Source organism: Hyaena hyaena, unplaced genomic scaffold (assembly GCF_003009895.1).
Source record: "Hyaena hyaena isolate Hyena2069 unplaced genomic scaffold, ASM300989v1 scaffold_57, whole genome shotgun sequence".
Classification (NCBI taxonomy): Eukaryota; Metazoa; Chordata; class Mammalia; order Carnivora; family Hyaenidae; genus Hyaena; species Hyaena hyaena.
Window position 1 is genome coordinate 4,343,404 of NW_024080690.1, and position 11,490 is coordinate 4,354,893.

The 11,490-nt window shown below is 44.5% G+C and overlaps 1 gene segment (V, D, J or C); it reads left to right on the plus strand.

Annotated features, from left to right (window-relative positions):
• Window positions 1–1,119: 1,119 nt before the first annotated feature.
• The window catches only part of LOC120231556, a 19,898-nt gene continuing 9,527 nt past the window's right edge, over window positions 1,120–11,490 (plus strand). The window contains 2 exon segments of the V gene segment in view: window positions 1,120–1,185; window positions 1,594–1,675. Of these exon segments, the coding sequence occupies window positions 1,137–1,185; window positions 1,594–1,675 (131 nt within the window).

Here is an 11,490-nt window from a genome sequence, read left to right on the forward strand (position 1 = left end):
TCTGAGGACTCCAGGTCTCCTCTGCAGTCACCGCATTGCTAAAGTGCTGGGCGACGAAACCTTGGGCGGCCTCTGGATTCCAGACTGGAGCCTGTTTCAGTCTGTGACTCCCTCTCTCTCTGACCCTCCCCTGCTCACGCTGTCTCTCTCTCTCTCTCCTAGACATAAAAAAAAAAAAAAAAAAACATTAAAAAAAAAAATTTGAAATCTCTTTTGAAGAGTCAGGAGTATGCATTGCCTCAGGACGTACCTGTGTGGGGAATCTCAGTCTGATTTAGAATATTGTGAGGCATGATCAATACCAGCAGCTCATTTCCAACATAAGCCAGTAGTAGCAGAAGGAGATACCAGTTGTCGCTTCTCATGGCAAGAGCGATGCAAACGCTGCTATTTCCCCCCTGTGACTGTGTCATCCAGCGAGGCCGGTGCGGCACCCAGCACTAGGTACTTATGGCTTCAGGTCTCACATTTAGGTCTTTAATGCATTTTGAGTTTATTTTTGTGTGTGGTGCAAGAAATGGGTCCAGTGTCATTCTTCTGCATGTAGGTGTCCAGATTTCCCAGCACTGTTTTTTGAAGAGCCTTCCCCCATTGTATATCCTTGCCTCCTTTGTCACAGATGAATGGACTTGATAAACAAGGGTTTATTACTGGGCTCTGTTCTGTTCCATTGATCTATGTATCTATGCTTTGTGCTAGTACCGTACTGTTTTGATTACTATAGCTTTGATGTCTAGTTAGAAATCTAGGATCGTGATACTTCCAGCTTTGTTCTTCTTTCTCGAGATTGCTCTGCCCATTTAAGGTCAATCTTTTCACATAGAAGTGTAAACTGTACCTGAGAAAAAGCTAAAGAACTAGAAATATGACAGTGGAAACAGAATGAAACATTTGAATATGTCTCTTCTCCCACTCAGGAAGCAGAGACTGTATCTTGATTAGTTTTGCTCCAAACACAGAAAATCTTTTCTGTCACTTTGTTCACATGAGAGGTCATACCCCCATCCTGCTGGCTCTTTATACATGGCTGCACCCACAGCGGATTTGCATAGTGTCCCTTCCCTTGCAAGTCTGAAATAAAAGATCAGCTCTCAAGGTGTCTGGACTTAGCAGGGCTCATCCACGTAACTCTCAGGATGAGGTTTCCTGCTCAGCTCCTGGGGCTCTTCCTGCTCTGGACGCCAGGTGAGGGCAGAGTGCCCAAAGAGGAAGGAAATCGGGCTGGTGGGGGGGCTCGGAGGGGACACTGCTTCCCACACAAACCTTGTTGGCCTGAGGGCTGTGTGGTCTTGCCCTGTGGGACGTGGCAGGTGAACGTTAGATCTGAAAGAGAGGAATATTCAAGAAGGAACAGGACATATGTGTACTCTGCTAATTACTTAAGCACCAAAGGGGGGTGGCTTAGGTAACTGCTAGAGACCCTTTTATGTCCTGCAAATCTCTGGTTCTTTCTTGAAATTAGAAAGTTTTGAGTCCCGACTCAAAATCGTGTACCATGCTATTTTTAAGTCTGAAATAATCAGCAAACGGGAAATTGTGAACATTCCTCACAAAGTTTGGACATAACCTTGCACTTCTCTCTTCTTCCCTTAGGATCCAGTGGGGATGTGGTGCTGACTCAGACCCCGGGGTCCCTGCCCGTCACCCTTGGACAGCCGGCCTCCATCTCCTGCAGGGCCAGAGTCTCAAGGACAGTGATGGAGACAGCCTTTTATTCTGGTACCTGCAGACGCCAGGCCAGTCTCCACGGCGTCTGATCTATTGGGCTTCCAACCGGGCCTCTGGGGTCCCAGACAGGTTCAGTGGCAGCGGGTCAGGGACAGATTTCACCCTAAGAATCAGCAGGGTGGAGGCTGAGGACGTTGGAGTCTGTTACTGCCAGCAAGGTACACACGCTCCTCACACAGTGATTCAGCCCCGAACACAAACCTCCCTCCTATCACGGCCCCGCTGCCCACACGTGCTGTTGGTCTGGGGAGCAGGCACCGCACATCCTGAGTCTGAGGAAGAAGACAGTAGAGGCCCCAGGGGACTAGGTGGCAGCTGCAGGCTCTGGGTCACAGGGGCCTCGGCTGCAGCTCAGGCACCACACAGCGAGGCCCTGGAAACGGCATGTCCTTGTTGATTGAAGCAGCAGGGTCTGAAGGGATCCGAGGGCCTTGGGAGCAGGTGGTCATGGGAATAGGCACAGGTGACTGAAAACCCTTCCCAAGTCTCCCTGCTTGGACTCCTGTCATCAATTCAGTCAGCATGACAGGCAGACCCCTGGAGCAGAATGTGGAACACAAGTTATATACATACTGGGTTTCGGCCAATGGGTCTATTTTTAAAAAGGAGATCTGGCAATAGTAAGAAATAGATATTTACCCACTTTTCTATGTCACCTTTTTAATACTTCTGTTCCCATCCCATTGACATGTTTGAGGGAACATCTTGACAAGCTGGTGTCAGGTGTCAGGTGGGATGAACTGAGAACAATCAGGAAAAGTTTGGATTCCTAGTGTACAAAGAGTCTTTTATCATCAGAGCAAATATGATATCACGAGAGGTGACTCATTTGTGACTGAAGAGTCAGCAAACGGAAGCATATTTGTGACAACACAAGTTGAATACATTTGGAGCTAACAAGTTTTGCTTTTTTCAATACAATAATATTTGGTATCGTGCATATATCATTTCACATTTTTGCACGTTCTCAACTTCTTCATTACCAGTGACACAAATCCCTCTTGTACAATGTTCTTCTGACAACGTTCCATGCACACTATTCCCACAGCAAACATGGCAGAGAACACTTTGTCAGAGCGTTTGGTGTTCAAGGACCTAAACACGCTGTTGTAACTTCATAGCACAGATGAGCTTCTGCTCCTGTAAAGAAGATGCGGTCATTACACACAATGGATGTCACTCACCGTAGAAGAGAATGAAGTACTGCATTTGCAACAACCCATGACAGTATTATGGTAGGTGACCGATGTCAGACGGAGAAAGACATATACCATATGATTAGGATTTCATTTATATATGGAATTTAAAAAGCAAGACAAAGGAAAAACAATAAAAGACATATAAACAGACACATGAATACAGAGAGCAAACTGGTGGTTGCCAGATAGGAAGCAGGCAAAGGAGATGGAAAAAATGGCTTAAAAGGAATGAGAAGCACAGACTTCCGATTACAGAACGAGTAAGTCACTGCGATGAAAGCACAGGGAACACAGTCAGTGCTCTTGTCATAGTGTCCGTGGGGACAGACGGCAGCTACACCTGTGAGCACAGCATAGCGTATGGGCTTGTCTGAATCTAGGTCGTACACCTGAAGCCAATGTCACATTGTGTATCTCCATACTTCTGTAAAACGACAACAACAACAACAACGCACACAGACAGACAGACATGCAACATGCACACACAGAAAGTCCTATCCAGGAAGATTTTATTTGTCTCAATGACCTTTTTCTGAGACAAAAAGGGAGTTCTTCGAGTTCCACCGTAGGTTCTGAGAAAACAAATCAAGCTGAATGATGCAGAGCATAGAATGTACAGAGACCACAGCAAGTGTAGAGAGTTATATGAAGTTTCTTTCTCAAAAGGGATCATTTTAAGATGCCCCAGCCTAAATATTACTTTGGCAATGACAAATTTGGTATAATATTTTCAAAATCCATTTCATGCAATAGGTAAATACGTTAATTTTACAGAACAAGGTCTTACCTAAAAATGAACTTCTATTGTATGTTCCACTGAAAATATAAATAAATTATATGCTTTGAGTAGACCTCAATTAAAATAGTGCTCAAACATTATATCTGACTTAACTTGGGCTCATGTCAATTACCTGCCATAACACAGTGCTTTAGAAGTAAAAGTTGATAGGGGTCCTTGGGTGGCTCAGTCGGTTAAGCGTCCAACTGCAAATGAGGTCATAGTCTCACGGTTGGTGAGTCCGAACCCTGCATCAGGCTCAGTGGTGATAGTGTAGAGCCTGCTTGGGATTCTCTCTCTACCTCTCTCTGTATACCTCTCCTCTGCTTGTGCTCTCTCTGCCTCTCTGTCCTCTCTCAAAATAAATAAATAAACCTAAAGAAAAGTTAGAAAAAAACAACAAGGTGTCGGTGTATTTCCACTCACATTCACAGTGGACACACATGTCCATCCTAAATTGTCCTCATCCATCCCACGGTCATTGGTATGGAGTTGGGGGAAGCTGCCCATGTTGATGAGCAGGACACTGGGGGACGCTGCAGTGTCACAGCCCCAAAGCAAACCACCCAGGAGGCTGAGTCTCTCAGAGCGGCAGCAGCAGCGGCGGTAACAGAGGACCACAAAGTTCTGAAGGCCATTCACCACCTCCCCCTGAGATGGCCTCTGAGCACACAATCTGCCACGCCTTCGACGCTGTCTCTGAGCACAGGTGTTGAGCACTGAGTCCCTGCATGACCCACAGTCATGTGGGATCATCACGTTCTCACTCCTGCAGGTTGTGTGGACTTGACTTTATAGGTTTTCTTCCAAACAAGAAGACTTATATTGCACTTTGCTCAAAGGTAGGCCCCTCCACAACCTTCCAGCCCTTTCTACACTGCTGCACCCACCAGGAGAATTGCATAGTGTCCCCCAGGGAGGACCTTCCCTATAAAGTCTAGACAAAGGGTTAGATAGAATCTGGCTTTGACTTGTCAGGATTCTTCAGGTCAACTTCTCAATATGAGGTTCCCTGCTCACCTCCTGGGGCTGCTAGTGCTTTGGTTCCCTGGTAAGGCCAGAGGGAGTGGGAAAGGAGAGCCAGGACGGGAGTGTGAGTTCAGGGGACAACACTGTCCCCAGGTGTATTCTGTGTGCGTGTCAGACATGTGTGACTTGTCCTCCGAGGTGGAGCAGGTGAGGTTTAGATCTGTGAGAGTGAAGAAGTTTCCAGAAGGAACAACGGTCTGTGTACTAGTGAAGGACTGTGACACAGAAGGTGGTGGGGACTGAGTCAGCGATGATTAGAGACCTCTCTCCACTTCACAGATGTCAGGTTCATTATTGTGATTGTGCATTTTCGGTGCCTGCTGGAAGTCACGAGTAATGGGAGAAACACAAAGTCGTATTTTAGCTAAATAAATGAGATGGAAACAATGAAACTTGCTAAAAATATTTGTATCTAACTTGGCACTTCTCTGTCCTTTCTTTAGGATCCAGTAGGGACATTGTGCTCACCCAGACCCCTCTGTCCCTGCCCGTCACCCCTGGACAGGCAGCCTCCATCTCCTGCAGGGCCAGTCAGAGCATCCTGCACAGTAACGGAAACACCTATCTGTACTGGTTCCTGCAGAAGCCAGGCCAGTCTCCACGGCGCCTGATCTATAAGGTTTCGAACCAGAACCCTGGGGTCCCAGACAGGTTCAGTGGCAGCGGGTCAGGGACAGATTTCACCCTGAGAATCAGCAGAGTGGAGGCTGAGGATGTTGGAGTTTATTACTGCCAGCAAGCTCTACAAAATTCTCGCACAGTGGGTCAGCCCTGAACACAAACCTCCCTTCTTGGGCGGTAAGCTGCCCCAGCTGGTAGTTTCTCTGGGGAACGCACAGAACATTGTCTGAGTCTGTGTGAGAGGAAGGTCCTGGAGACCTGGGGACAGCCTGCAGCTGTGCAGTAAGGCCCCTCAGAGGCACAGCCTGAGGGCAGAACCAGCAGGGAAATGCAAGGATCCTGTACTGAGAAAAGGGTCAGGGTTCAGGGAAGAGCCAATGACAGTGCCGCCCCAACCTCGGGTCCTGCTGCCTGTGCTTTCAGTTAAATGTCACCAGTTTAGTTACCAGACAAATCACATATTTAGTGACAGATTAATGCATACTGGAGATGAATAAGGTGAGGTATATTTTCCATAGAATCATATTTGATAATATTGGTAATGTTGGTATTTTCACTCTCTCTCTTTTTCTCATTTCTCTGCTTTCCCTATTCCCTCCATTCATATATTCAAGAGAGCACCCCACGCAAGCCACCCTCCCCTAGAGAATGGATGAGAAAGATTTGCAACAATGCTTAATTCTGCTAAACTCAAATTAGCCTTTTGAAAATTTTCTGCAAATGTAATTTCCCAGTGCCAAGATTCTTTGATTTACCTCTATTGCATTTTTTCTGAAGGAAAAAGGGGTTCTTGCAATTTTAAACGTGGATTTTTGACACTAAACAGCAAAAAGGAATGATGGAGATAAAAGTTACCTTTCTACATCAAAACAAAATCCAGAATATAAGAGATGTTTCTTTCCTCAATGGTAAGGGTGCTAAGTATATTGAACATAAACATTGCTTTGGACATAATGATTTGGAGCTCTGTTGCTATAAGAAAAGGTTTTGTACACTAAATGACTGCCATCTTTTCATTTGATGTGCTCATTAACTGCAAATGACCCTGAAGAATATATTTTTGGGGAAAACATAGGAAATTCATGCATTGGGTACATTCCCTTCAATAGAATCGTGACCTTCAACGTGAATCGTGACCTACGCATGGGTCATGCCGTTAGATCCTCACACACATGACAGAAGCAAGAGTGATTAAATCCACACACATCTAATCCTGTCCCTAGTTAAGAAAATAAAATGTACTTGTGATGATTGCCTCTTCCAAGATAATGAATATCATGGCAGGTACAATTAGATCTAATGTTTCAATTCTGGTTGCTTAGACAGTCTGTGGGAAAACGTATACAGAAATGAAGCCTCTTGGAGACCACACAGCATGGCAGCCTGGGTGATGGGTTTGAAATTCCTTTGCTAGGATGCGTGTTCATCGTTATCGATTCAGACCTATAAACCCACTGCTTTCTTCTCTCCCACAAACTTTGGTAAACGGTGTTTTCTTTCAACTCAGGAAACTTTCCAGTTTCCATTTCTGTTCTTTCTAGTGTCCATTTTTGTTCTTTCTGGATCCGACTTTTACTTGGTGAGTTCTTACTTAGTTTCTAAACATTTGGGAATTTTTTGATTAACTTTCTGTTACTGGTCTGAATATATTTCCCTGTTTTCATTGAATAAGGTTTTATGACTTGTATCCATATTAACTTTATTGACGTATCCTCTGGCCCACATTGTGCTCTATCACAGCGAATGCTTTGAGGGAATGTGTATTTTATGATCTTCAGCACAGCATCCTCCAAGGATAAATTATGTCCCTATGGTTGATTGATGTCACTGTTCAAGGCCTCTGTCTCCTTACTGGCCCCAGGGTCAGGCTGACTGCACCGGGAGCTAGACCTGCTGCAGCGCCCTCCTCTGCTCTGGGCCCCACTTGAAGCCACCTGACTTCATGTCACCAGGTCCCAGGGCCAGAACAGTCCTCCAGAAGGGGATGAGCTTGTCCCAGCGTCAGGGACACAAAGGTGATTTCTTCTTAAGGTCAAAGACAGATGCTAAACCCAATGGAAGGGAACTTGCCTCCAATCCTGGTCATGGGGTCCCCAGGCAGGGATCTCTCACCAATGGGGAAAATCATTTCCTGGAAAACATCATTCTGGAATTTTACTAGTTGGGTAAAACATTGTAGTTGTTCTGAAGAGACAGACACATAATCCAGGGGCTTCAGGGGCACGAATCCCCTCCAGTTGGCCTCTGGTTCATGGTGTCCTCATTGGCTGGGTTGATCTCAGTTCTCTGACAATGACGTCACCGGATCTTTAATCAGGATGTTCCTCCATTAGTGTCCATGGAGGGAGGAGGCCTCTGTGTGTGTCTGAGCTTCAACAAAACAGCTTGGGTTTGGGCTGTTTGGACCCAGAAAGGGTATAGCACACATGCCTGCAACGTGGGAGAGTCTCTTACTCCCCATCTGTGACAGGACACAGACTCAGAAGTGCCTCCTGTAGCACTACCTTTCCATGTCACACTCATGCTTCCAGTGTCAATGATCCCAAACTAATCTCCTCCTACAACACACAGAAAACTACAGCAACACCCACCTGTGTAAGATTGTTTCTCAGTCAGCTGCTGATGGTCAAGTATAGACACACAGAGCTGCTCTGTCACCCCTACACACCCCACATTTCCCTTCACCATATGTAACCATTTGTGTCAAGGCCTGATGACCAATTTGGCTAGTGGGCAGTTTTGGTGTCCAGGGCACAGGGTGGTCTGTTAGAATTAAGAGCATCACAGTTTCGGGGCGCCTGGGTGGCTTAGTCGGTTAAGCGTCCGGCTTTCGCTTAGGTCATGATCTCGCGGTTCGTGGGTTCGAGCCCCGCGTCAGGCTCTGTGCTGACTGCCAGCTCGGAGCCTGGAGCCTGTTTCAGTCTGTGACTCCCTCTCTCTCTGACCCTCCCTTGCTCACGTTGTCTCTCTCTCTCTCTCTCCTAGAAATAAATAAAAATATTTAAAAAAAAAAAGAGCATCACAGTTTCTGTCTACGGGGGTATAGGAAACATGTGCAGCCTATGTGATCAATTCTACAGAAAGTTACGTGTGTTGCGTATTTCAGGGCAACAGATTATGTGATAAAACAACAGCCAGAAAAGAGGCTTTTAAAGATTTTACCTGTATATTGCAGAGAATAACAAACTGTCTGAAACTGAAGATTCCTAAGGAATACGTTGTAAGAGTAGCTGTTTCAGACATTGATTTGTAACAAAAGAAAACACACGTTTCTCACTGTTACTCTTTTTCTCACAATCCAAGTTTCCAATTTGGGTGATTCATCTCCACGCCTTCCAGAACATAACCCCACAAAGTTGGGGGTCAAAAGGGCAGCATTCTCCAATGCTGGACCTCTGGGTGCAAGAAGTCTGAAATCAATGCTACTGAGTAGCTCTGACCCAGCACTCAGGTCCCTAGTGAGCACCTTCGACAAAAATCCATGGAAATGTCCAGGATACACTGAAACTTGAAGGGAGTGAATTCTGTTTCTCTTGTTCTAACACACAGAACCTCCTGTTAAACTGGGAACTCATGGCTGTGGCTGTGCAAAATACATGACAAGAAAGAGTAGATGTGGGAAGAGATTTTGTAAAATCATTCAGTAAAAACTAATTTAAAATATCCTTGGTCATTTTCTTTCATCATATTAAATACCAGAAACATACATTTCTTTTGCCCTTTCCTCTTGTGTTCGACAGAGCTAGATACCCATGGAAAACTATTTTGCACTGCTGGTGGGAATGCAAACTGGTGCGGCCACTGTGGAAAACAGTATGGAGGTTCCTCAAAGAATTAAAACTAGAGTTGGGTGAAGATTGAGCAATTGCACTGCTAGGATTTATCCAAAGAATACAAAAATGCTGATGTGGAGGGACACGTGCATCCCAGTGTTTATAGCAGTACTATCAACAGTAGCCAAACTATGGAAAGAGCCCGAATGTCCTTCGACTGATGAATGCATAAGGAAGTTGTGGTATATATATGCACAGTAGAATACTACAAAACAGACATCAAAAAGTGTACTTTCCATTTTGAACAAAGTGGATGGAACTAGAGTGTATTCTGCTAAGCATAATAAGTGAGTCAGAGAAAGACAAATATCATATGATTTCACTCATATGTGGAATCTAAGAAACAAAACAGATGAACCTAGGGCAAGGGAGGGAAAAATAAGATAAGAACATAGACGGAGGTAAGCCATAAGAGACTCTTAAACGTAGAGAACAAACTGAGGATTGTTGGGGGGTTGTTGAGTGGGGGACAGGTTAAATGGGGGGTGGGCATTAAGGAGGGCGCTTGTTGGGATGAGCACTGGGTGTTCTATGAAGAGATGAAAACCTAACTTTACTCTTGAAACCATCATAACACTATATGTTAACAACCTGGTGTTTAATTTTTAAAATCAGTAAAACAAAGTCTTTTTGTTTAATCACAAAAGAATTCTTTTATTTTGAATTTTCCAAATTCTTTTTTTTTTAAATGTTTTTATTTATTTCTAGGAGAGAGAGAAACAGCGTGAGCAGGGGAGGGTCAGAGAGAGAGGGAGTCACAGACTGAAACAGGCTCCAGGATCTGAGCTGGCAGTCAGCACAGAGCCGGACGCGGGGCTCGAACCCACGAACCACGAGATCATGACCTAAGTGAAAGTCGGACGTTTAACTGACTAAGCCACCCAGGCGCCCCAAATTTTCCAAATTCTTAAGGGCAATAGATTGATATAAAACAACCTGTTATGATGGCAGACTTTTAAGGAGAAATCAGTTAATTTTCACAGGAAGTAGTAATATTTTATCAAATTAAGTATCTTAAAATAGTTTGTAAGTATTAATAACAAATACTTGTTATTAATAATGTGTAATTAAACAAAACCACAGGAACCAATGTGTAATGAAATGAAAGAATGACAGCTGAATTATTCATTTCCCCATAAATTGTGTTTCTATCCTGGAGAGGAGGTACAACTGATTAATTTATATCTATGCCGAATGACCCTTTAAAACTAGGTGAAGGTATATGATATTGTTCTTTTTCTGTTGTCATCTTTGTTTTCATGTACAATTCCATTGTTTTCTTGTTCAGCTGCATATGTTTGTGTGTTCTTACTCCAGGATGGTTACCTAGAGGTCTGATATTTTCTGAAGGAAGATTCAGAATTAAAGGAGGTAGCATAATAAATAAAACTAAAAGACACACAGAAGTTCCAAAGGTAATGAAAGGAAAAAGGTAAATGAAATTGTTAGTCGTGAAACAGGAGACATTTATTGTATTCCTGTCTCCTTACCATCATGTGTCAATGGCCACCCAGATTCTTACCATAGAGCTCAAAAGTGAAAAGTCTGTATCATTTCTACCGAATCTTTTTCCAACCTTGTTAAAAATTCTTATGAAGGAGGGTTGCACAGAAGAGTCAAGCCAAATTCTCTTTGAGGAGCTCATGGAGAACAGTGTTTATTTGTTTGTGTTCTTTGGCAGGTAAGTCTGACTTGGGGTTAGTTATCTAAGATGACCTAGAGCCACACACTCTGCTTTTTATCACTCTAGGCTGGTTTCTTTGTTTAGTTTTGGGTAACAAAGGACGGTGACTACGCTCGTGGATGAAGTTAAAATCAGCTCCATTTTCCACGAGCTGTTCAATCCATCCTGACTCACTTCACTGACAAGGGACAGAGATTCAGGTGCCTTTCCTACTTGAATGCCCCGCGGCAGGGTATCCGGCTGGCCCTGAGCAGTGGCATCTTTGGGGGGAAAGGCAGGGAAACATCAGTCACAGGAAAGGGTTACCCCAGGACGTTCAACAGTGTCTTCAGTTCTTGCTCTTCTAACATAGAAATCTCCTTTTGAACTCTACGTTCATGAAAAAAAACAAAAAAAAACATAAAAAAATAATTAAACAGGGGCGCCTGGGTGGCTTAGTCGGTTAAGCGTCCGACTTTCGCTTAGGTCATGATCTCGCGGTTCGTGGGTTCCAGCCCCGCGTCAGGCTCTGTGCTGACTGCCAGCTCAGAGCCTGGAGCCTGTTTCAGTCTGTGACTCCCTCTCTCTCTGACCCTCCCCTGCTCACGCTGTCTCTCTCTCTCTCTCCTAGAAATAAAT